The 26,979-nt window shown below is 45.3% G+C and overlaps 1 protein-coding gene across 4 annotated transcripts in view; it reads left to right on the top strand.

Annotated features, from left to right (window-relative positions):
* TENM4 (teneurin transmembrane protein 4) overlaps positions 1–26,979 on the top strand; it is a 1,476,030-nt gene that overhangs the window by 1,359,673 nt on the left and 89,378 nt on the right. For 3 of the 4 annotated variants that reach the window (XM_069203936.1, XM_069203934.1, XM_069203937.1), the window contains 6 exons: positions 5,950–6,069; positions 7,961–8,222; positions 13,369–13,636; positions 20,731–20,874; positions 22,809–23,058; positions 24,012–24,032. In XM_069203936.1, coding sequence (XP_069060037.1) covers positions 5,950–6,069; positions 7,961–8,222; positions 13,369–13,636; positions 20,731–20,874; positions 22,809–23,058; positions 24,012–24,032 — 1,065 coding nt within the window. The remainder of the gene's footprint in view (positions 1–5,949; positions 6,070–7,960; positions 8,223–13,368; positions 13,637–20,730; positions 20,875–22,808; positions 23,059–24,011; positions 24,033–26,979) is intronic. The other variant, XM_069203935.1, reaches the window with a different exon arrangement.

The following is a 26,979-nucleotide window of genomic DNA, read 5'->3' as shown; positions in this document are numbered from 1 at the left end:
AGCCACGTCGATACAGCTCAATGTCGCCTCGTTTCAGGGCACGCTGCCTACTTAATCAGCCCCGGGCTCTTCAGGCTTGGGCAGCTAAAGGAACTGAGGCATGGAGGAATAAGGTGATTTGCATAAGATCACACAGTGAGACACACAAGGAGGAGTAGAACTTAGGTCACTTGGCTCCACAACCTGCATCTTGGCCACTACAGTCAGTAGGTTGAGTCCCCGCTCTGTAGATCAGATATTAGGTCCAGGTCCACTGGTTTGAACCCCAGTAGGATCGCCTTTTGGTAATAATTTTATCGAGAGACAAGTCACTTTGCGGTGTTGCTTCATCAGAGGTTGTTTTTGTTGCTGTTGGTGGATGCGAGCTTGCTGGTCTCGGTCTCCAGTGTTACCACCAGCTTCTTTGACGAGCCTTGTCTTCATGGCAGTGCAGGCCAGCAGACATGCATTTCTTCAGGAGCATTGACTCACACGTGAGAGGGATGTCCCATAACAGATATCCTTCAATTTAATAACTATGGATTTTCTTTTAATGCGGTCCCTTAGTGCACTGTTGGGTCAAAGGTGGTGGAACTCGATAGCTGCGATGAAAGGACACTGCCATGAAAGATTAACGGAGAATGGGAGGCATATCAATAAAAGGACTTAAATTCTGGTCCATCTCCTGTCCAATTTTCTAAGAAAGAGCTGATTTGTACCTGGGCTCATTTACTCGATAAATAATGCTACATTGGTGGGTCTACAATAATGATGCTGGCAGGCAGAAAATCAGCTTTCCTCCAACTCACAAGGACAAACTTGAATAGGAATCGGATTTACAACACGTGTAGAAAATATATGAAGACTGAATTTGATAATAAATTGGTGGAAACAGACTGTGTTTAGAAGGTGCCCAGTTGAGCTCACAGTACACATCTGCTGGTTCTCGGATGCTTCAACCCTGTGATACCTGAGCAGGGCATCCGAGCTTCCTGCTTAGAAGCGCACAACAGATGCATCCTTACTCCACGGATACCCAGGATGTAGCATATTGCGGAACAGATGTTCAGCTCGGGCCCTGCTGGATACAATTTGTAGAGGGTGGTTACTCCCTTGTCCCCTATGACTCTCCAGGCATAGTGAGTGGGTCTCATTAAACATATATTTTTTCACCCTCTCATTTGAATGCCAGTGAGTACATTCGTTCTGAGTGGGTTCATCGAACAGACAGAAGTGGACCTTCATTGCTGACCTACATGCCAGGGGGCACAATGGGCTGTAAGTAAACAAGCCCTCCTTGTGTGAAAGAGCCTCCAAAATTACACAACCAGTTTGTTTTTCTTATATTGTGTTGGAACATGTTACCATGCCAATAACACTGTGGCTGTGCGATTTTTAAAAAACTGTTCTTCAGGATAAAGGAGCATTCAGATGATTAAGCAAAAGTATCCTGCCAATAAATCTACAAGGTACTAGACAGCAGAAAATGCCAGCGATAACCTTTTAGCAAATCTGGTCGAATTTTGGGGTGTTTGAAGGAACTGAGATTCGGGGAGATATTTATCTGCCCAAGATCACACATATTCGCGACCGTAAGAAGTGGGATAGAATTTAAACTCCAATTTCAAAGGCATCCTCTTGGCTACTAGGCCATATTGTCGATCTAGCTATTTTTTTCTGGATCAGTCCGGCCTTGTGCCTTAGTGTTCCCTGGCTGTCTTTGCATTACAGTTACTATTGTGCAAACGCGTTTGCCTAGTGCTGCTTCGGCGTGCAGTAGGAGGCTTCCTTTTTAAGTCTGCCTTGAGCAAACAGGTGTATGCAAGACCTATTGTTACCAATTCTTCATACCATGCATAATGTGCTTTGGCTACATCGAGAGTCATGCTTTCTTATGCCCCAAAAACACGCTGATTCGTCACACCTTGTATAATAGATGCAATGAATACAGAAAGCAATATTTTTTGTTTTGCGTTTCACTTTTCTTTATGTTTTGGTTAAGACTCAGTTTGCAAGCCTGGTTTATTGGACTTGCCCGTGCTTGTTTGTCAGTGGTAAGCTAGACCCCACACCTCCCAATTCATGGAGCCCCGGAAGCTACACTGAGAGCTTCTGACCTTTCTTTCCACTTCAAGGCCTCTTTGTAGACGTCCACGGACAGACAAAAGAGCACCGGCACATGAAATTGAATCTTTCGTGACCCGTGTTCCTCGTGTCAAAGCCCTGGAGGAACTCGTAGGAGGAGCGCGAGGTCACATTCAGGAAGGGCAACCAACCCCCTCTGGGGATCCCAACACTATCCGTCTTGTTTTCCTCCAAAATACAAGTAAAACAGTTGTCAAGAAAAGTGTGTGTGTGTTTGGGGGGGGGGGGGGGGCACACGTTGCAAACTAAAAGTGCAATCAAAATGATATTGCAAAGTAATCAGGTGTCCACCATATGTCCAGAGGCCGATCCGTGCCAGATTTTCCATGTTACCCTTTGACATACAGTGAATCTCAACAGAACTCATTTACATAATTACTGTTTATCCTGGAAATCAAGCCTGAATCCTGCCCTCCTGTACCCAAGTTGGACACCCGACATATGTTTGGTTGCTAGCTACAAGACCCCATGGGTCCCGACCCGTCATGGGTGAGGAGAGATGCAAGCGTGACCTCGTCAGGGAACCTTTCAACCCTCTGGATAAACATGGCACCCTTCAGTAAACCCACGATCCATTGCCCGGATTAAGGGAGGAAAGAGCTTTAAAAACCCCTGCGATCCGTACTGTGTAATTCTTTTAAGAGATTGTGACGTGCAGCACAATATAACATGTTATTTAGATTGATAAATTAGCGCGTGAGTCTGCCTTAATGTTCCGCAGCAATTATTTTCTGGCAAAATAGCACTTAGTGCTCTCGCCTGAGAGCTTCTTTTGTTCCCGGGCTGAGCGGCTGCGGGAGCCGCATGAAAAGCAGTTCCCGCCTTTTAGAAAGCGACAGGCTGAGACGCGAGAGGACGTGTCCCCCGACAGTCACCTGCCGGGCTGCTGTTGTCCCGGCACCGAAGACTTGTCGCCCCTGACCTGCACTGTCAAAGGTAGAGATCTGAGAGTCTACTCAGAAACCCTTCCACCTCGGCCCCTGACAGTGCCCTGTGGGAGATTGTAGAGGTCAGGGGTCAGAGGGGAAGTGACAGCTCAGAGCACGCCGACAGGCTTGCCAGACAGTCGCCTCTACATTCATTCATGCCTTGCAGCAGGATCTGCCTTGAAAGTGAAACATTTCAAAGAAACATCACATTAAAGTGCAATTTGTAGCAGTTCTTGCAGGGCTCTTGGATTGTCCAGGCGTAATTGTAGAAGTGATAGGTTTCCTCTATAACTGAAAACTTGGCTAATTGGTGACCTCAGAGGTCGTTTTAGCAAACTGGTTTGCGAGCGGGTGAGCTATCCACCGGAATGGTCTGTAGTCTGGGTCACCAACCCCTGGTCTCTTCTGATAGCTGGATGGCCAACCCACTGAAAAGTCAGCCACCAGACCTCTCTACCAGTCGTGAGCTGCCTGACCTCTCCACCAATCAGTGAGTTGGCTGACCTCTCCATCAATCAGTGAGCTGTCTGATGTACTTAAGCACTGATCTGTAATGTGGCTGGCCGAACACCCATCTGTGATCTAGCACACTAAGGATCTAATTTTGAACTTGGCGGATGGGTTACTTCATCACAACGATGCATATAAATAGATTTAGATTTCGGTGGACAGGATATTTGTCACCAGTTTGACGGAGTACCCCTTTCCCCAAGTTCTAAATCAGGCCCCAAGTTATCAATCTGTGATCTCTCCGACCATCTGCTGCTCTGTGAGATTGAAGACCAACCCACTGATTTGTGAGCTAGCCGACCCACCAATCAAATTGTTAGATGTTTGTCTTATATGTGGAGCTATGATTTGGCAGATCAACTCACTATTTTGTGATCTGATTACTTATCTGTAGAAATGGAGGTTGTTCGCCCACTTGCCCAGATGTGAGCCAGCTGACCTGCCCACCAATCTTTGATATAGCTCTCCTGGGTGATCTGTCATATTTACCCACTGATCTGTGGTGTGGCTGGCATCCCCAATGATCTGTGAGTAGACTGAAATATCCATCTGCTCCAGAGTTGAGCAATTTATCTACCAGTCTGTGATCTGACAAACATAACCACCAATCTGTGATCAAGGCTGGTGCTAGGCATGGGCAGTGTGGGCAGCTGCCTAGGGCCTCGCATTCAGCCCACCAACATGGGACCCCGCACCAGTGCAACACAGCCAGGCCACTGCACACCGGTCCTCTCCTGACCCACGCCCATCCAACTAAGAGCGAGGTGTCTCATTGCGGTTGTGCCCATGGGACCCCCTCCCACAGGCCTCACAGCCATGGTGTAGCACATCCAGAGCTGGGGGGAGGCTTCCTACGGGCCCAGTTGCAAGGAGGCACATTCTGTGGGTTTGTCCCACAATCAGGCCTCCTGCTTATACAGAAGCACCACCGGACACCCATTGTCCCGCAGTTTTAACCCTCTCAGCCTTCATGCACCTCTCACATATTCATTCCTTTATGAGCTGTTAAGAGGTGCCTGTAGGTGGCTGAGACAGAGGGGCTGCAGCTCTAGATTATTCTGAATAACTCAGGGCCTTATTGATATGCTAACAGCCGAGGATTTGTCACCTTCTATGCAAATTAGTGGGGCCTCGCTCATGCCCTTTTTGCCTAGGGCCCCAAAATTCCCACATCCATTCCTGTCTGTGATCTGGTTGACCCAGCAAGCTGACTGATGGGTGATCTGGTAGAAATATCCCCTAATCTGTGATCTGTCTGGTTTAATTACCTTTCTGGGAGGTGGTTACCTATCAACTGAACCCTGAGTTAGCTGACCCATCAACCCATCTGTGATCCGCTATTGACCTATGAGCGGGCTGACGTACCCACCAATCAGTGATCGGTCTGACCTTCCTATCTACCTAATGTTCTGCTCCTCTACAGTTACTAAGCAGGTGGACCTGCCCTACAAATCTGTGATCTGGTTGGCTTTCAGAGCAGCCTGTAGCTGTTCACTCAACACAGGGATCTCGGAGGTGGTTACTGTTCCCCAGCTTGTGTGATCATTCTGCTTTTGAAGAATCATTCAACTGGTTACCATTATCTTTGGGTGATGTCTTTCCAGAGTCCCTGCTCCATTTCGATGCATGTGAGCTTGGCTCTGTCATACAAGTGTTCAGTGATCTCAATGGCGGAGTCTGGTTCATGGACTTGTTCTCCTGGTTCGATTTCATAATTTCATCTTCTACTTTCTGAGCTGCACATAGGAAAGTAATCAGGTGTAATCCAATACAATTTGCAGTCTTCTGCTAAAAACATTTTGTGTCATCAAACCAGAGTGTTTCAATGGTGTGAAATCAGCCTGATGTATTGAAGGAGTGGCCACACGTCTATCAAAGACTGGAGTTCGAATACATTACTTGATTATATATAACAAACAGCAAAATAATTTATTCACTAAAATACTGTTTCTACACTACAACCACTCCCCCACAGTGCAGATCCTGTCCCAGGCAGCTAGCGCGCCACGGACAGACTCTGTGGCCCATCTTGCCTGCACAAATCACTCCCTGATGCAACCTAGGTGACCTTAGCATCTACTTCCTTCCTAGCTCTCAGATCCTGTGTAACCCAGTGGTATAACTTGTCTTGTAAAGGATGAGAGAGTGGGACCCTCACACTTCCTCAGTCTTGGTGTGGTGGTAACTTACCCTTGAGCAGAATCTACTCATGTGATCCGGATGTGACCTGGGGTGTATCTGTATTTTGAGGTCTACTCTGGACAATAGGTACAAGAGGCTCGTTCTTCTGGTTAATGCTGTTTGTTTATTATCTTTATGTGTTATTTTTTTGCTTGCCCTGGGCGCTACCTTCTGTAGTTTACTAAACCTTTCTTTCTCCCATCAGCCACGCCTGTGTGATCCGCGGCCAAGTTATGACATCGGACGGGACTCCACTGGTGGGAGTCAACATCAGCTTCATCAATGCCCCAGCATTTGGGTACACCATCAGCCGACAAGATGGCAGGTACATACATTTGCTCCCACTACCTTTCCCTGACGCTCTTTCAAGCAACAGGTGGAGGTGCCACTGTGTTCAAGTTAGCCCTACATCACTGGTGCTGTGAGATGTCTGTGCGATGTGCCTGTTTGTAGCTTGTATGTGTGTGTGTATATATAAAATGTGTGTATGTGTGGTGCCTGTTTGTGTGGGTGGGTGGTGTCTGTGTGTGGATGGGTGAGGTGTGTGCGTGGATAGGTATGTGTGTGGATGGCGTGTTTGTGTGTGTGTGTATAAAATGTGTGTATGTGTGGTGCCTGTTTGTGTGGGTGGGTGGTGTCTGTGTGTGGATGGGTGAGGTGTGTGCGTGGATGGGTGAGGTGTGTGCGTGGATAGGTATGTGTGTGGATGGCGTGTTTGTGTATAAAATGTGTGTATGTGTGGTGCCTGTTTGTGTAGGTGGGTGGTGTCTGTGTGGATGGGTGAGGTGTGTGCGTGGATAGGTATGTGTGTGGATGGCGTGTTTGTGTGTGTGTGTATAAAATGTGTGTATGTGTGGTGCCTGTTTGTGTGGGTGGGTGGTGTCTGTGTGGATGGGTGAGGTGTGTGCGTGGATAGGTATGTGTGTGGATGGCGTGTTTGTGTGTGTGTGTATAAAATGTGTGTATGTGTGGTGCCTGTTTGTGTGGGTGAGAGGTATGTGTGTGGATGAGTGCGGTGTGCATGTGGATGGGTATGTGTGTGGGTGGTGTGTTTGTGTATGTGTGCATGCAGTCAGCGGCTGACCGCGTTGTACAGGAATCCTTACAGACCTTATCGGGCAGGCCTGATGACTCATTTCCCCACACTACCTATAACAAGATGGCGTCTGACGCAAAACAGCAAACTGTGGTGTCCCAGAGGCAGATAACACTCCCATTGTAAATGCTGATGAAGCCCACCGAGCTTAGCACCATGGCAGTCAGTTGCTGTGCTGACACCAACGCTTGTTTCTCTTCACCCAGACAGAGGAGCTGGCAGGGTGATAATGACATGGAAACTTTCCATTAAAAGACCAGCGCTAGATGCGTGATTGGGAAGCTCGCATGGGGACAGCTGGATTTCCAAGTGAAGACTATCACATTAATGCAGATGGGAAGCCTGCCGGTGCCAAGAATTTGTTGTGGCGAATCCTGTTTTTCTTCCCCTTGCAACTTTAAATCCAAAAGAGCGCGGTGTGCAAATTAATCTGCTCCTTCGTGACTTTCGATAAGATCCTGTAGCTGCAGTCCGTACGCAGCTTCCGAACTGTCCACCTTGTGCATCTCGCTTGTCCAAACACCCCCTTGATGACGCCTGAACCTCATAACTCTGCAAAAAAAGAAAATGTGGGATGAGCTGCTCATTACAAATCTTTTTGCTCATAAGCCAATGAGTAGCCCGTCTAGATAGCTCTGGGGAGGCTGCACACTTCTTAATATTACTAAAATCATCAAAAATGAGACACCCAATGACATTAATAATATAACACTAGTATACTCAAGTTTTAAGGCACGGTTAACAGATGGAGCTATTATCTCAGTAAATAATGCAGATCTGCCCTGGTGGAAGGGCGACTCATCCAAGGGTTCAGAGCTAAAATGGAGCACGCGTGTGAAAGCCACTCGGGCCACCTAGCTACCCGTTTCCCTGCCTTATGCGTGCCATATTCTCAGACAGGTACAAAGGTGGCCTTGGTGTCTCAGTTTATGGGTAAGTGGTTAATAATGGAACCTGCCAACTAAAGTACCCCAGGTAGTGCTTGCTAAACTGATGGTCAATGCCTGTAGTTACATTCTTAGCAATCTGATTGGCTGTCTGGCTTTCAACATTTGAGGTCTGCAGTTCGCAGGCTGTTGAGAACCTCTCCATAACCTTGTCATTTATCCCCTGTCCGCAGCTTCGATCTGGTCACCCACGGGGGCATTTCCATCACACTGCGCTTCGAGAGGGCGCCATTCATCACCCAGGAGCACACGTTGTGGTTGCCATGGGACCGCTTTTTTGTCATTGAGACCATCGTCATGAGGCACGAGGAGAATGAAATCCCTAGCTGTGACCTCAGCAACTTCGCCCGTCCCAACCCAGTGGTCTCAGCTGCGCCTCTAGCTGCCTTTGCAGGATCCTGTGCGGAGAAAGGTCCAATTGTTCCGGAAATCCAGGTTGGTGACATTTGCTTCCAGATGCACTTGCTCCTAATTATTAGTCAGTAGAACTTGACCTGGTGTTGAATGTGACTGCTGTTTACTTGCTTTTCTGTCAATGGAGGGTCAGCGATCTAGCCTAGGGTGTTTACCGGCGCTCTACAAAAACCCCAATTAAAATAATTGGACTATTTGTTCATGGAGAGTAACATGTATTTTAACTTGTATGTAGTGACCATGTCTATCAGTGTCTGTCCTTGTGTGCCAAGAGTTTCTAAAAGTGCTTGACACTTTGCCATTAGGCGAAGAAGTTCTTGAGCAAAGGTCCTGCACAAAAGAGTATGGCAAGAAGGGCATGTGAAGAATTCCAAATAGCCTGTCCAAAAACATATTGTATGGAGGATTGAGAACAACCAATGTCTGAAGTGCCTCAAAACATGGAATAATGACTAGTTAGCTGAGAAATTACATTGATTGCAGCCTTAAGCCACTCTTGGTTTGTGAATGTGCTTTTCACCTCTGGAGTTCTCTCTATTCTCTTTAGTGCTGTTTCCAAGTGGTGTGTTTCATTTTTAATTCAGTTGCTACAAAAAGTGTTGTTTTGTTTTCAATGTTACCATGCTTTATGCCGCCGTTGCTTTGCAGAGTGTTGTCAGCTATGACCCGTGTCGCTCCAAGCAGTAGATAAAGTAGGTTTCAGGATGAAGACTTAACTTTGCGTGAGGAACATAAAATGAATAAAAGATTCAAACATAACTTAAACATCTGCAAAAGTTACAAACATAAAAAAAGTAAAACACGACTTAGGTGTACAGATATGTGTGCCTGCCAAGGAGACATATCCGGCCACAGGGGTAAAGACACCTGTGCAGTGAAAGTGTGCATCCCAGCAGGTCGCGACACGCCTTGAAACACCATGTATATATCCCTCACGGTGCATTATTCCTGTTGGCATTTACGGAGTACGGTGGCTCTCATCCTGGGTGTCGAATCTCTGGGGGATCCCAAAGCAGACTGGGCTGTACTCAGACAACTAGGTCATCCCGATACTTCACAATCTCCACATTATGTTCAAAGCACATTTACTGGAAGGTGGTTCCCAAACAGGGTTGGGATGCATACCCGGAGGAGATGGAGTTCATGTCTGTCAATTGAGGAAAATGCCAGCGGTAGCGTAAATCTCATCACACTCCCTCAGGCCTTTCTACGATTGACCAATAGCTTACGGTTGCTAAGCGCCCTCCATCGAATAGGCTTATTGGCTCGGGTCTTATTAACCCGCAGCCGCCAAGATATGAGAACAAGTGGATCTTCAAAGCCTTCCTTTGGCCATCGGGAAGTTGGGTTGGTGCAGATGCAAAGGGAGCGAGTTCCAGAAGGTGGTATCCTGATTGTAGAATACTCTGCCCAATTTCGAGACCAACTTTAGTGGTCTCCTTCTAGATGGAGATGATAAATGTCTCCTGGATGCTTTGGCACCAATGTGTCGCATGAGGCAGGATCGTGAAGTGATTTAAAGACTAAGCAGCCGCGCTTGAACTGAAACCCTCCTTTTCATGTGAGGCAGGTTCAGTGCGCTTCTTACTGCTATGGTTAGGCCCGGGCAAAATCCTAATTACGTTGGAGGAATCAGAGTCATTTTGCGTTACTCTTGTGACGTGAAATTACAAATAAATTATTTGTTTACACCCGCTAGCGTAATTTGGATTAATTTGGGGCAAAAAAAGCCTACAAAAGAGCAAAGGAACAGAATGCAAGGAACTGCTGCTGTTCCTGGTCTGGCGCACTTAGCACTAGTTTTGTTGCATAGAATGCATCTTAGGTGCAATTCCCAGTAAGCAAATAGAGGTAAATGCTGTGTTATGCTCTTTGTGTAATTCTGCATAATCCCACTAATTTTGTTGTTTAGTTTGTTTTCGAGTTCTTTTTCTCATGCATGCTGATTATTGTGTTTTTTTCAAATAAACGAGTTTTTTAGGTAAGAGGGGCTTCTTAATGCATAGAGCCTGCCATGGTTATTGCCTCAGAATCCCCCCTTTTGATCAGCACGTCAACTGAAATGCTGTAAGAGAATGCATAAGCCCTTTAGTTCAGTCACGACTGACCCTGAGCAGCATGGCCAGGGTGTTAAAGGTGACCTTAACACACTTAGGGCCATATTTATACTTTTTTTGCGCCGCATTTGCGTAATTTTTTTGACGCAAAAGTGGCGCAAACTTACAAAATAGAATTGTATTTTGTAAATTTTCGCCACTTTTGCGCCAAAAAAATGACGCAAATGCGGCGCAAAAAAGTATAAATATGGGCCTTGGGGTTTAAAGCTGGGTACCTTTCTGCCAGTCCACTTTGAAAGATATTACTACCTAGAACATACAATTTTTTCTTGGTCTTGTGTGCCGGCGAACAAGCCTTTCCACAACTGCAGATACTCCTGATCTAAATACATGCAAAATTCTAAATTAGATGTACCACAAGTTGCACTGTGTCCAGGTTTTAGCGAAATTAATTTGCTGCTTTATTTTTAAAAGTCTGCAGTGTTCTGGGTCCCCTAGAGAGGGTTGCAGAGAAAGTTAATTAAGTCCCAGTAGGCAGCATTGAGTAACATCTAAATGAGACTACATTATTAAAGGGCCGTGGGGAGATGGTAAGGAGGGAAAGCACTGCGTCAAGCGCGCCAGGTAATGCTTTGTATCATAATGGTTGCCAAATGCCAACGCAAGGCTTTCCTCACCTCTAAGTCTGAGTTACACCTTCTCTTGTTGCAGCTTAAATACCACTTTGTTGCACATTTAGATGAACACAGAAGTTATGATACCAAACCCTTAGCCGCCATTTGCTGAGATAACGAAGCACTGTCCGGGGAGTGCTTCAGCGCATAGAAAGAGATGCAATGATTTTAATCAAGAAACAGAATGCACGTGGCTGAAAGACTTTAAGGCGGCACGTGCTGTATATTGCTCAATGCAAAGTTAATCATCCCTATGCGGTCCCACTTTATGGCAAATATGGGAACTGAGTCACTCTGAGATAAAATTGATTTATACAGGATCATTCCAGTTGGTCAAGTTAGGAGGTCGAATTTTAGACCGTGGCTTAAGTGTCAAAGATCTCAAAATCGCACACTGTCCAACATTACCCCCTTTCGTTGGTGGGCAAGGGAGGGTGTGGCAGACTCTGCGATACGCACCCTGTGTCCACTGACTCTGCAGAGACCTCTATCTAATTCCATTGAACTATAGTGAGATGCAAATGGCCTGCAGCAACCCTCCACTCTGTGTCATCTCAAGAAAGCCAAGCTGTTCCTGACAATTCACTCGCCCCAACCCAACAAAACTCAAAACTAAGCTAGACAGTTAAGTCGCCCCGTCCCAACAAAGCAAAAACCTGCTCAGGCAACTGAGTCATGCAGCCCCACTGACAGCAAACATGAGCCAGAGTGTTGAGTCACTCAGTCCTTGTGAGAGCAACACCTGAGCCAGCCAACGGAATGACCCATCCTCCACAAACCGCAAACCTGTGTCACGTAATGGAGTCACACAGCCCTTGTCTCGGAACTGGATCAATCACCCAGTCCTGATACATGGAGACTAGGACACTTAAATCAGGCCGCTTTTTTTGTTTTTAATCTTGGAGGCATTCTGAAGATGAAATCTTGTTTCGACTTCAGAGCCCTTGGTTTAAGAGATTTTAGAATCCCAGGCGCGAGCTGTCTGTATTTCAAACTATGAAACACACATCATTATTCTTTTCACAGGCTGTTGGTAACTGAAAATCAGTGGAGCAGTGACATAGTCGCAAAAGTTGTAAAGTAGTTTTGAAGCAGTTGCAAAGTTTCTTTTTAAAGCAAGAATCACCCACGGACCAACGAGGAAAGTATTGAAAGTTAAAACAACTTATTCACTGAGAGACAAAGATGTTATATTAAATAGCAAGGCTATGTTTTTATGTTTTTTCAGTTTAGTTTTTTTCAGAAACAACATACCTCAAATTGGGTGAAAAGGGAGGGTATGTAGAATAATATCGGAAGAGATGCAGGGAAATCAAAGCTAGATTATTAAGGCATTCAGGAAGTTTGTGTTGTGACCAGTAAGGAGGCCCTGGGTGAGCTTGCTGCAGGGATTCAGCTCATCAGACCTCTTCAGATAAACCTTTATCTTTTGACTGAATCCTTTCAGCTTTACTGAAGGCACAGGCGCCCACAGTAGGGTTGTGCACCCCCAAACTAAACCTACTGCCGTTTCGAAGGCGAATGAGCAATAGAAAGGCCTTTTTATTTTGTTTTTATGATCTCACATTTGATGTGCTTTCAAGGTCAAAGTTCAGGCCATGTCTCACAAATTGCTGCTTATTATTTTAACATGGAAATAGGTGTTTCGTTTTCTTTCTCTGACTGCAGAGTGAGAGGATTTTGTAAAATGAACTACGTGACAATCTTACTGGTGTGAACGGAAAGGCTACCGGGTGTCATATTTTCTAAAAAAAAAACCACACAATTACATACCTATAGTGTAACTGTACAATTATTCCAAAATGTACCAGCTGGTAGGCAAGCACACGTGAAGCACTTATTCTGTATTGCTAAAGTGTATTGGAAAAAAAGATTTTATTGGGATTAAAACTAATCTAGACATTTGTTTGTGCACAAATGGCAAATATGAGCTGATACCGGATTTCCCCATATTCTCGTTCGGGCACTGTCTAGTAAAACAGTCTGTCTTTGAAAATGTAGTGGCTGCTTCAATGTAGAAAGTGCCGTCTGTATATGGCAATGCACGACCTCTCCATGCTGTAGTATTATATTTGCATCAGTGTACTCTAGAATGCACCATCAATTACATACCCCACCTCCACTGCTATCCTGCTGAATGGCTGTGGCTCATTTGCTACACTTGTTGTTTGTGCGATGCTTGCACTTTTTACAATCCCTATGAGTTCAGTGATGTAACACTAATGGCAGCATCCCCACTCTGAACATTGTTCCAGCACCACTGACTGAATGCACCATCTTTGAATTAACTTATGGTCAGTGCATATGTTTCTTGGTTTTTGTCTGACATTCTTGTAAGCTGGTACGTGTGAAATTGTATGAAGTCCTATATCACAGCAGCCATTTGTTGACTGCTGTGCAGTGAAGTGAGACCTGTTCGCTCTTCCTGTATTGTAGGCCTTGCAGGAGGAGATCAGCATCCCCGGCAGCCGGATGAAGCTGAGCTACCTGAGCAGTCGCACTATCGGCTACAAGTCTGTCCTGCGGATCAGCCTGACGCATCAAGGCATCCCATTCAACCTCATGAAGGTGCATCTCATGGTCGCCGTAGAGGGCCGCCTCTTCAGGAAGTGGTTTGCGGCTTCACCGGATCTCTCCTATTACTTCATCTGGGACAAGACCGACGTGTACAGCCAGAAAGTATACGGGCTCTCGGAAGCATTTGGTAAGGAATCATGGTTCTCCTTTCCTTGCTGTGCAGTCTGATAACAGCGGTCACTTGCCCGTTTCAACCAGGGTTCTTCCCAAAGCGTGTCATATTTCCTAAAATGTGCGAGTGTTGAAGATGGACTGGGGATGCAATAGGTTGGAGGTGCTCACTTTCAAACTAAAGTCAATGGTACATGAATGCATTGGTGACAACCCACAGAAGCATCTGAGAGCAGGAAGCAGTGCTACAGTTCTCTTTCATGTACACGCTTTGTCAGTCGGCCACAAAACATCTAACTTAAAAATGCAAAGATGGCCCTATCTTTTCTGTGTGCACTCATTGCATATGCAAGTTCCCTGACGATTGTCTCTTTATTCCCATTTTAGATATCTTGTACAAATTCACAAATGTACGTAAGAGTATGTATCATACTGGCAGGGGAGTACTATTTTACATACTCTAACATACCTTTGTAAAAAGGCCTCGTGAGATGGAAGGCTTCTCTTTGAATCCCAGTCATCAGATAGAAGTCTCCCTTGTGCGCCTCCGTGACCTCTCCACTTGTGGTTTCTGTGGCTTAAAGCACTCTGCCGCTGCAGTTCAAGACAGTGACCTTGCAATAGACTTTTTTAAATCTAGATTTCTTGGCGTATAATCCATCTGGTTCTCCAGACTGCCTTATATAGTCTGTCATGGCCGCTGTCGTGTTTGTGGTTGGAGGTTGTGTAACACCATAAAGCTCACCACACAGTACCGCATGTCACAAACCTTTTGGAATACCTCTGGCTTCAGATACCCAGTATCACCAGTCTTAAACGGCACTTACTCCTTTTGTCCTCCACTGCACTTATCTCACTGCATCCTTCATCTTTCAGTTGTTAAGCGTCAGTAGCCTCACATAGTATTTCCTGCTTCATTCTGTCAGTGGCATCTCCCAGAGTGCTTCCCGCTTAGCCCAGTAGCGTCACAAACTTCCAGAGGCTTTGGGGTCTATCGCTTCACAAGGTACTCCCTTCCTCGCCCTCCGATGTTACTGCCTGCCCCCGGCACTTCCTGCTTTAGATCCCCAGGGACACTTGCAAGGGCACTTTCAGCTGGTAAACATCCTTTTTTACGACTTTTTTATTACGAAAGTCGTGGTTAACGAAAGCGCAACAACGCTTTTTTTAACCACGACTTTGTATTTTTGTGCCTTAACTACGTATGTTCTGAACAACGAACATGCGTGGTTAAGGTACAAAGAAGGGAGTTGGCGAAGGTAAGTGGTGGGTTTAGGTTTTGGGATGGGGTTGGGGGGGTGGGGCGTTTTTGGTTTTGGGGAGGGGGTGGGGGTTAGGGGGTTTTAGGTTTTGGGGTGGGGTTGGGGGGTGGGGCGTTTTTGGTTTTGGGGAGGGGGTGGGGGGTTAGGGGGTTTTAGGTTTTGGGGTGGGGTTGGGGTTGGGGGTGTGGGGCGTTTTTGGTTTTGGGGAGGGGGTGGGGGGTTAGGGGGTTTTAGGTTTTGGGCTGGGGTTGGGGGGGTGGGGTGTTTTTGGTTTTGGGGAGGGGGTGGGGGATCAGGGGGTTTTAGGTTTTGGGGTGGGGTTGGGGGGGTGGGGCGTTTTTGGTTTTGGGGAGTGGGTGGGGGGTCAGGTGGTTTTAGGTTTAAGGGTGGGGTTGGGGGGATGGGCGTTTTTGGTTTTGGGGAGTGGGTGGGGGGTCAGGGGGTTTTAGGTTTTGGGGTGGGGTTGGGGGGGTGGGGCGTTTTTGGTTTTGGGGAGTGGGTGGGGGGTCAGGGGGTTTTAGGTTTTGGGGTGGGGTTGGGGGGGTGGGGTGAGGGATGTAGGGTGAATGGTGCCTATTGCTAATGATTTTATCAGGAATGCCTTTACAACGAAATATCGTTGTTAAGGCATTCGTGGTAAAATCATTAGTAGTAAGGACGAGGTCGGTGTTCCGACCTCGTTGTTAAGGTTAGTAGTTGTTTTTAATTCGGTGTTCCGTCATATAATCCTTTCAGCTTAACACTCCAAGTGCCACTAGTCTTACTATGCACTTCCTGCTTCAGTCCCTCAGAGTCACTAATTTTAGAAAGCATTTCCTGTGTCTGCTTCCCAGTGTCACTGGCCACAATGAGCATGTCTTCCTCTGGTCCCTAGATGTAATGTCAATAACCACACATCAGCCCCCTAAAGTCACCTACTTTACAAGGCACTGCCTGCTTCAATGCCTGGGTGTCACTAACTTTGCAAGTTACTTCCTCCTTCCACCCTCCTGTGTCACTAACCTCACCTGGTTCTTCCTACTGCAACCTCTAAGTGACGCCTCAGAGCACTTCCTGCTTCTGTCTCAAAATGTCAATTAACATATAAGAATGCCTGCTTTAGTCACTCAGCATCTTCAAGTTTAGAAGGTATGCCCTGTTCACTAGGTTACATGGGTTTTATTTTAGCTGAATGTCCTTTTTAGGTTGAACCTACCAGACAGCATAGCTTTCTGGTTTGCTGAAGACATATTGGGGACATTCAGAAAGCTTCCCTGGGAATGCATTTTACCCATTGCTTACTATTGGCCTTTTGGTTTGTAACTTACATTTTCTGGCTTTCTATTTGCTGGCTTTATATGTTTTAGGCTGTCCATAGTGAGTTCATCCCTCCCAAGGACCAAAGCCTTTTCACACTACCTCTACTTGCATTCTTCCATAGGTGCTTCTTATTGTAAACAGGCCTGTAAATCTTGTTCTTATCAAAGCACATTTGCTATGCATTCAAAGACAGTGGTCAAATGTCAGGCTCTGTCTTCTACGGGAGTTTGATGTTTACTTTTCTTTCTCTGACTTCAAAGTGGGGTATGTATGTGACAATCTTGCTGGATACTGGGGGAAGGAACACATTTTTTCTAGCACGTAACATTTAAATGAACTGCACAGCTATTTGTAAATTGTATAGTTTTATTAGTAAAACTCTATGTCTGTGCAAATGTAATGGTCATTTCAACTGAAAATGTGTTGTCTGTAATTGCAATGCTTACCACACCATGCATGCTCCACTCTAAGCCACTCCACTCTACTCTGCACCACTGCTCACAACTGCACTCCGTGCCACTGTACTCTAGGGCACTGCACCTCTCTACTGTACTACACACCACTCTACACTATGGCAATTTATTCCATGCTACTCTACAACACTGCCCTCCTCACACATACACTCTTCACCACTGCACTCTTTACCACTCTAGTCTAGACAACTCCACTCTGCTCTGCACAACTCCAATCTACACCATTCCACTCTATGATACCCTTCAACACTGCACTTTACGCCACTCCACTGTATCCCCCTCTAAGCTGCTCTGCACCACTGCATTCTTTGTCACTGCACTATACACCACTTTACTCTATGCCACCCTATGCCACTGCATTCTACCCTGCACCACTCCTCTCTGCTCTGAAACAATCTACTCTACACCATTATACTCTATGCCACCCTATGCCACTGCACTCTACCCCACTGTAATCTATGCCACTATTCTCTATACCACTCTGCTCTATGCCAATGCACTCTCTCTGCAGCACTGCACTCTATGCCACTATACTGTGCACTACCACATTTGAGGCCAATGCACTCTACATCACTGCATTCTACACCACTCAACTCTGCATCACTCCAACCTACGTTACTGCATTCTGAAGTACTCCACTCTACACCACTGCACTCTGCACAACTCTACGCCAAAGCACTCTCTGTCCCTATACTCTGCACCACTGCACTCTGTGCCACTGTACTCTATAGCACTTCTCTCTGCACCACTGCACTCTACAGTGCACCACTCTGTGCACCTCTCTAATCTACACTACTGCATTGTACGATAATTCATTGCATGCTGCTGAATTCTGTGCTGCTGCACTCTGCCACAGCACTCTGCCCCACTGTATTTTGCAACGCTCTATGCCAATGCACGTTATACCACTCTACTCTACACTACTCCACCGTACTGCCTTTCTACTCTACTACCACTCTAATCACTGCACTCTACTGTGCCCCACTGCACTCTATGCCACTCTACTCAACACCACTATACTGTACGCCACCACACTCTAAGCCAGTGCAATCTATCCCACTCAACACCACTGCACTCTAGGACACTCCTCTCTGCAACACTGCACTCTACACCACTGAACTCTAAGCCAGTCTACTCTGCACTACAGCATTCTATGCCAATATGCTCTACGGCTCTCTACTCTGCATCACTCCACTATACCCCACTGCACTCAGTGCTAGTCTGCTGTGCACCACTGCACTCTACGCTACTGTACTCTACACCACTCTACTCTGCACTACTGCACTCTACTGCATTCCACTATGCAACACTCTAATCTATGCCACTGCATTCTATAATGCTGCATTGTATGTTGCTGAACTTTATGCCCCTGCACTTTACACCACTGTACTCTGCAACACTCTACGCCAATGCCCTATACTCCAGTCCCCTCTACGCCATTCCACTCTACGCTACTCTCTTGCAACACCACTCTTTGCCACTCCATTCTACCACACAACTTCAATCTTTGCTATTCCACTCTACCACACTCCACATCACTCTCCTCTATGCCGCTAGCTTCCAGCCATGCTGAACAGCAGCTACGTTGGTGTACAACATGGGTGAATCACACATTGACAAAGCCAATAGCTCTTGCGATTGCTACTTTATTTTCCTCTGACATGGTGGAGCAGAAGTTAGCCTTTTAAATCTTGTTCCTGTGCGTGACCATGTATTGTATGTGATGCTTCCTGTGGAATACTGTTTCAAAGGAAGTGCGTTTCCCCCTCCAAAGAGAGATCAGAGTGCAACCTGAATTAGGCCAGCAGAATGTGGCTTTTTGCCCGGAGGGCTCTTGAAAGTAAAAATTGTCAAGTTTTGATGATTTTATGGCAGCAGTGGGGAGAGAGAGTGGTGACAAATGCATCTGAAACAAGCATTGGCAAAGGCAATAGGTCACACCTTTGCAATCTATTGGCTTTGTCAATGGTTTTTGGTGATGCTGTCTGACTTTGCCAAACAACTAATAAAACAAAGGCGCCTTTGCGCGTTCACCCATGCAATTTTTAGGCACATGCAACATGCATGCACATGCTGATAACTTGAAGTAGGTGCCTTTGGTCTTTTCATGCACTAATCCGAGTTTGAGTTGTAAATGGGAGAAGAAACATGCAGAGCATTAGCGTTGAAAGAAATCATATAGAGGAATGACGCAACCTGGTGTCATAAGAGATATGGAGGGCAAGAGGGCAGAAACAACACAAAGGGTGTGTGGGTGGAGGAAGCTATGTGGAGGGCGGGGAAGAGAAGCACACGGGCTAGAGAGACATACATGCTGCTGTTTGAGGAAAGCACATAGTGTAAGCAAGATGGGAGAGAAGCACACAAGGGTGAGCACAACTCGGAAGTGTGTCGGTATTGCACACAGGAGAGAGCAACACGGAGTGTGGTGAAGGGGAGGAAGAGCAGTGCATGAGGAAAACACGTGAAGTGTCATGGAGTGTTTGTCCAAAAAGAAAACATAGGCCCATATTTATACTTTTTTAGCGCCGCAGTTGCGTAATGTTTTACGCAAAAGCGGCGCAAACTTGCAAAATACAATTGCATTTTGTAGGTTTGCGACGTTTTTGCGTCAAAAAGCGGCGCAAATGCGGCGCTAAAAAGGTATAAATATGGGCCATAGTGCTTCAGATGTGAGCGCTGGATATATGTGTATGCCCAATCCATTAGTAGAGATATCTATGGAACACATAGAGTTAGACAATGACATGCTAGATATATCTCTACAATGAAACAATGTGTGGTTATTGTAACGTTTGTCAAGGTAGCTGTTATATGAAAAATCAATAAAAACATACAAACAAAAATAAATGTTACTGCTGGAAGGACACATGGATTGCAGCCGTGCTCTGGGAGAGACAAACACAAGAAGAGAAACTAAAGCCCACCCAGATGACGAATGAAAAGCAGCAAATGAGAGTGACAATAAAACCAACCAATGGTATACAGTGGGTGAGCTCTATGCCCACCGTAATTAGGGGCCTGATTTAAATCTTGACAGAAAGGAATAGCCTGACACAAACGTGAGGGATATCCCGTCCGCCATATTACTATCCGTGTATGTACTATGGAGATCGTAACATGGCGGATGGGATATCCGTCACATTTTTGATGAAGCATTCCACCCTCCGAGATCTAAATCGAACCCTAAGGCCTTTCCACCGACAGACATCTTGCGCTGTCTGGTAGGTGAGACCTAAAATGGATGCTGCAGAGAATAAAGCAACCTTTTTTTGTAGCATCCATTTTTCAAATGCTTTTGTTAGATCTCACTCTCCAGGGTTTCTGGATCTCTCATCAACTGATCTGAGATGTAAAATAGTGCTTCCTGCATTCCAAAGCAGGTGGAAGGACATACCCAACTAGCCAATAGAAAAACGGTGAGACTAAAATACTCCTGTGAGTTGATCCGAAATGTGATTGACCTTGCTTGAAACCAATGGCTGAGGGTTGAATAGCAAAGGCACCAATGGCTGAAGAGGGCTGATCCAAAGCCTTTAAAACTGAGTATAGAATACAGTTTGTTCGCCATGAAAGGCAGAAGCGCCACACACATTAAATCTAAAATTTGAGCAGCTTACGCATTAACATTTCTAGACATTTTGAGGGTTAGCTATACTCCTGTTTTGCAGATAACTTTGACAGCAGTAACCTTTCCAGAAAAATGCGATCCCCCTGAAAGCTATTCTGCTACTAAGCTGCAGTGGATCACAGATATCTTGTCTCCCGAATGCGCAACCTGCTGTGCAGAAGCACCTGAAGACACAGCTAGCTTAAACGTATCGTAAGCTGGCACCTTTTAAATATTTAGCACATTAGTTCAACACCAACTACTCTAGTGACCTTTAGTTTTAATGCAGTGTGGCCTTTAAAGAGTAAAATATTGAGGCTCCGCATTAATGTGATGATTTTTTAAATAGGATTTTCTCCTGCCCGGAGGAAAGCCCTGTTTTTTCTTCCTCCTAATTAAAAGCCCCAGCCTGCTGCTGAATATGCATGTCCATCACTCTAACGCTCTTTTCTTTCCTGGCTCCTAGTGTCGGTGGGCTTTGAATACGAATCGTGTCCGGACCTGATCCTGTGGGAGAAGCGGACGGCCGTGCTGCAGGGCTATGAAATAGACGCCTCCAAGCTCGGCGGATGGGCGCTGGACACACACCACGCCCTCAACATACAGAGCGGTGGGTGAAAATGGCTGCCTGCAGGGCAGGGGCGCGTGCACTGCGCCAGTGCTTTAGCTTTACGCTGTTAATAATTTAGCCCCCATTAAAAAAAAAAATATAGCAAGGAACTCGCTTGGAACAAATTATTGATGGTTGACTACATTTAGTTGCTTTTGCTGCTGGTGTGTGCCATGGCAAATGTAAATCTGTTAATGACATATTTGTAAAGGACAAGGCCTTGGCTTTCCTTGGGAGATGAAACACATACTTTCACACATCTGAACAATTAGGCTCAGGTTTACAGTGTTTCATGTTCAGCCATAAATAATAGGGAATTAGTTAAAATACCCGCATAGTAACTTAAACAGTTTGCCATGAATGCAGTGGGATGTTAACATACACACGTGTAGGGAGTAACACGCGACATATGGAGACCCATGACAGAGTAGCAGACATTTTGGATGTGACAATGGTTCTATAATGTCTCTGTGCTCTCTTGCATTCCATCTCTCTTCACTCAGGGGAGTATCCTAGTACTGATATGTAAAAACTTGGACACCCTGTTGCCATTAAATGTGGTGAAACTAGAAAAACCTAGGTGCACCCTCATTTGAAGACTAACAATAAGACTAAGAAATGCCCAGCACCACTTTGTATTCAGTTGTCTCAGTATTATTAGCTGCATCAGTCATCTTAATTAGAGTTCGGCCAACACGTTTCGTCACACCTGGACTTTTTCAAGGCACTGCTTATTCCAGAGTTCTCATAACTGTGACTCAAAATGTGCTCCCAACACACAGAGAAAAGAGGGCACTTTCCATGACTTTTTAAAAATTGTTTTTAACAATTTTACTTATGATGTTCAAGATCCCAAGAGCAGATTCTCAGCTGACTTTTTACAAATTGTAAATTGTCACATACTTTGATTGTCATTGAATTGGTAGGACAGCTTATGCAGGAGGAGAAGCCAATAACTTGGGAACATAATTTGTTTGTTGTAAATATACTTATGATTACAACTACATCGTTTTAAGGTACTTTTGATACTTTTCGTGCTTGAGTCAAACAGATCATCGTCTTAGCTGGAGGGGCAATTGAGATTTTAAGGATATGAGAATTTCAAAATAAGGCATGTTTAAAAAAAGTCCCAGCAATACAAACTGTTTAATCATATTTGTGAATGGGATAGTATTGAACAATTTTGGGTAGGTATTTGTTTGTGACGGAGGTGACTTTAGTGAATGCTGTTGGTTGTTAAGCAGTCCCAGAATTGTCAGTGGTGACATTTCCATATTTAACTTGTCTTTGCTTTATACACAGCTGTATGTCTAATTGTATTCCAATAGTCTCTTTGCACAAATGGAAAAGTTTGTGAACTTGTATTTCTGTCTGTGCATATAAATGAACCTCCAGCTGTTCTCTTTATGAGCTGTCCCTGACTTGGTTACTTAGAACTGTTAAATTCCCTTCATTTTTTTTTCATTGATGACTCCTTCTGGGGCAATATTTTTCTCTCATTCCGTTCTACGAAAGTGGAAACCCTTGTACAGCACCCGCTGGGTCCCTTTCCAATGTGTTCCAGGTATAAGATGTGGGTTCTGGACCCTGCAGTGCAAACGCTACACATGAGATGCATGCTCGCTCATGAAATGACTACATTTCAGAATCTTGTAGGCTGCTGGTCACATTGCATCAAAGCCATGAAAATGCAATACACGAAAACAGGGATGCTAATTGACAAACACAGATTGTTCAGTGTTCCAAAATGTATATAAATCGTACTCCGACCTACCTTGAGCCATTCTTCCCTCTTCTCATTTAGAAAGTGGTTTCCCAGAGTATGATTTAAGGTTTCTTCCACGCCCTCAGGCTCTAAAAAAATCTAGTTCCAGCTAAAGGCCATTTCTGGCTAAGCCCTGTTCATGTTTTTTTATCTGACTGTTCTCTTGCAGGTATCTTGCACAAAGGAAATGGAGAAAACCAGTTCATTTCCCAGCAGCCTCCTGTCATCGGAAGCACCATGGGCAATGGACGCCGGCGCAGCATTTCCTGCCCGAGCTGCAACGGCCTGGCAGACGGCAACAAGCTATTGGCGCCGGTTGCCCTGACGTGCGGGTCGGACGGAAGCCTTTATGTTGGAGATTTCAATTACATTCGTAGGATCTTCCCTTCTGGCAATGTCACCAACATACTGGAATTAAGGTACGCCCGGCTGTTCGCAGCAGACTGCAAGAGGGCACCGCATTCAGATCTGATGTACTAGTGCAGAAATACAGGGAAGCTGTTTAAAAAAGTCAAACCGAGCAAGTTTAGCAACAGGGGAATTCTCTGAACTAAATCAAAAAAGACAAGTTGTACTTTACCCCCAGGTTTTGAAAGTATGTTTGGTTTGTCTCTCTATACCATGGTAGTGTTTTCAGGGGAGAACCCATTGTGCTATGCGTCCCTCTCCTCTTGTGGTGGGGTGCACTCGGTCTGGGGTCTGGACCCCACCCTCATCCTATAAAAAATTGGGAATGAATCCTTCTATATCTTTGCTTTTTAGGATTCCATAAAATCCTTGAATGTGTCCCTTTTTTGGATATCTTTGTGATAGAAGTATGTGTCAATGGATTGGAGTGCGCCAACTAAAAAGAACATATTTGCACTGCACACACTTTAAACAAAGTGGAAAAAGACAAACACTAGCTTTTTGTGCAGGTTTTGAACAATGCTAGATGTTCCCTTAGGGTTGAAGCTCTCAGTGGTGTAATATTCATTGCAGGCGAGTACGTAGCGCAAAAAGAATTTGTGCTTTGTATGTATTGGCGTTAAGTGGAGGCCTCATTTGCACACTTCCTTCTTGAGCTCTGTGCCAGGTTAGCAAGAGAGATTTGCGCCGCGATGCAGGTCTGTAACAAATGAGCAGTAGTGACATTTTTTTCTGGTTAGAAGTGTATTTGGATGATGAAATTGGCTTATAGCAAGACGATAATAGAGAATGGTTATAGGGCTATATATGTCTCTCTCACATATTTAATCAAAATATATCCTCCGGCTGCTGGTCACGTAATTTTTTAATCCCAATATCAGTGCATGATACTGTTGATGTCACTTTTCTTAGGCCACTAATATTGTTTCCTTCTCTTCTGTCTTCCTGCTTTATCTTCTGTCAGAAATAAAGATTTCCGACACAGGTAAGCCTCTTGTGGGTTCCCTTTTACAGCTTTCACTGTCCTTTTTCGTGCATGTTGGTATGTGGGAAGTTGCAGGTGGCATCTAGTATAGGTCTCACCTGAGACTGTGCAGGCCCTGATGCTTGTGAGACATCTTGTTTACTTGCAGGGGCTTAGAACCCACCCACTGCTTACCATTGGTTGTTTTCATCGTCACTCTCACTTCCTCTTGGTGTGTTTTTCCCTCCCCTGGAGCATGACCCAAGCACTGGAGTGCTGCATCCTTGCCTAGTGTCCTTCCACTGCTTGCACTTTCTGAGCTACTTTTTTTGTTGTAGTTGCAACATTCCATAAGAGTGAGCATTTCCCTTGCCAAAAGCCCCTGTCCCACTCTGTGTTACAGTTGGTTTTAATAGTGCACAAAGTCATCCAAGGGCACAGGTGCACCTGATTACTTTACACAGGGTCCCATTATTTTTCTTAGTCTTTTTTTTGTTGTGTTGGTTCTTGCCCTCTCCCAACCCATGTTGTGTTGCTTCGGCCCCCATCCTCCTGTCATGCGTTGTGTTATTTACGCCCTCCCACCTAATCGTGGGTACTTGATACATTCCATTGTTTCTTCCACCTCTTCCATCCCACCAGAATAAAAACGAATTTGCAAAGTCAATAGATCTCGCCTGTGCTCTCTATTGGCTTTGCTAGTGGTTCTAGCCATGTTGCACAGCAGCGCTGAAAGTTTGAAAAAAAAAAAATAACAATTTTAAAATGCTAGACACAGCAGTCTGGCCACGCACATTTTTTTTTATTGTGAGAAGGCGAGGCAGGAGGTATCTACACCCTTCATGTTGTCTGTCCTCCCTCCCTCCGACACACCTCTCCTGTTCTTCCCTCCCGTCAGCAATTTTGAAAAAAAGTGCCATGACATGGCCAGCGCTGGTCGCCTCATAGCGCAAACCTTCCAGCCGTGCTGCACCGTGCCAGGCTGCTATGCAGCATGACAAAGACCTCACCTCACATAGGCTCGACCTTTTGGCTCTGCCAATGCTTGTTAAGATGAGTCACTGTTAAACGAAGTCAGCACAATTTAAACGAATGTAGGCAGTCAGTCTGGACAGTAGAGGCCATCCGTCACGCGGAGTGCGGATCTATAGCTAGTCATGTCGAAGCTGCGCTGAGAGATGACAAATTGGGGTTAGAGAGGTGGGGCCACTGTTTAATCGATAGCTTGTAATGCTTCCAGTGTCCTCAGGCTGCAATAAACCACAAGAACAAGGTGTCTTATTAAACTGAGGGCATCCCGCACGCAGGGTCTCTGGACTGCCTTCACTTCATGAGAGCAGATTACTGAAACTCTGATGGCAAGGACTGTGTTGCTGCCAGATGGTGGTCAATGCATATTTTAATAATCTCCCCCTCTCTAGTCCCCATGTAATTTGGTAATTACCTAGTCAATCTGTTTTGAAAGGTTGCTACTAAGAGGTGGGAGGTACCTCCCACCACAGGGACACAGGAACCCACTTTCATGTATTGAGTTGTGGCTAAGATACCTCAACACACAAATGCAGCCTCTGCAGAAGTTTCTGTGTACACGGGAGGCCACAGGTTCGAATCCCAGCTACCTTTTGTCTCGCTTGGTTCTATAAAATGAGTGCATTTGAATTGTCTCTTAGTACCTTCACCTGTTCTAATCGTTTGAACAGAGAGAACACAGAGAGTACCGCTTGAGGTTTCAACCTAAAAACAGGGATCTCTGCAACTGAGTCATTAGGCCACCGGTTTAATTTACCAGTAGGTATAACCATTCATTTTCTGGGAATGCCAGGATTGCTCCATAAGTTCTGAGGTGTTTCTTGTTTTGCACTCCCAGTGTGTTTTCTTGGGCCAGATGTACCAAACTTTTTGCTTGTCGCAAACAGCACATTGCGATGCCCAATCCCCGTTTTGCGAGTCGGTAACCTGGTTACCGACTCGCAAAACGGGACTGCGAGTCGCAATTAGGAAGGGGTGTTCCCCTTCCTAATTGCGAGTCGCAGCACGATGCTGTATTGCTTTGTCAGGTACACCATCCTACATTCTGGATTGCGAGTCGCAATTTGCGAGTCGCAATCCAGAATTTTGCTACATCTGGCCCTTAGTTCTTTATAGTGACAGGCAGTCCAGAGGGTTGAGATGTCCAATGCAGAAGGTTTGTCGTAAAACCTATCAAGAGGACAAGTCGAGCCCTGATTAGGTCAACTCTGCATTTTATCCTTGTCTAGTGAATACATTTTTACTACTGAGTTGAGCAAAAATATTTTCTGGTATCAAAGCACTCGGTTCCCCACGGTTTCAGATCTGTTCTAAAAATACATGTGTTTATTCAACTACCATCACCCTATTGTGGGCCTCAAGGGACGTCATTGGATGTCTCTAAGGGTCGACGTTCTCACAAAATCTCTTTCTGTTTTCCGGTCTCTGTAGACCAAATGTATTCATAAAAAGAACGGTGTGGGGCCAGGAAATAGCCAGTCCTTCGAGAATGTAAAACAGGAAAATCTACCAAAGCAAAAAAAAAAAAAAGTTTTTTTTAATGTTGTACTTTACTTTCTGTGGACTCATGTCAACATATTAGAGTGACAACATTTCAGATTTGCGTCCCAAAATAAAAGATGCTATGCGTCAGAGGACATCTGTGTGAAACTAGGGCCAGACAGAACTGTCTCATTCTGCGGAAAGCCATCTGCTCCCACTGCTGTAGGAAAATGGGACTTTTTGGATAGACTGTCCCGCAATCTGAAGGCTTTGAGCACATTTTGATTTTTTGGAAAATAGCATGTCTTCATTGTAGAACTTTTTTTTACAGTTCAGTCCCAGGGCTATCTGACGTTGGTGTCTCAGGAAGGGTATTGTGCCGTAACGTTGTCAAAATATTGCTCGACATAAATATCGTTTACAAAAATCTTGCTGCATTGAAGTTTATAATAGAAAT

The sequence above is a fragment of the Pleurodeles waltl genome, chromosome 8, assembly GCF_031143425.1.
Source record: "Pleurodeles waltl isolate 20211129_DDA chromosome 8, aPleWal1.hap1.20221129, whole genome shotgun sequence".
NCBI lineage: Eukaryota > Metazoa > Chordata > Amphibia > Caudata > Salamandridae > Pleurodeles > Pleurodeles waltl.
This window is presented reverse-complemented; position numbering and strand designations above follow the sequence as displayed.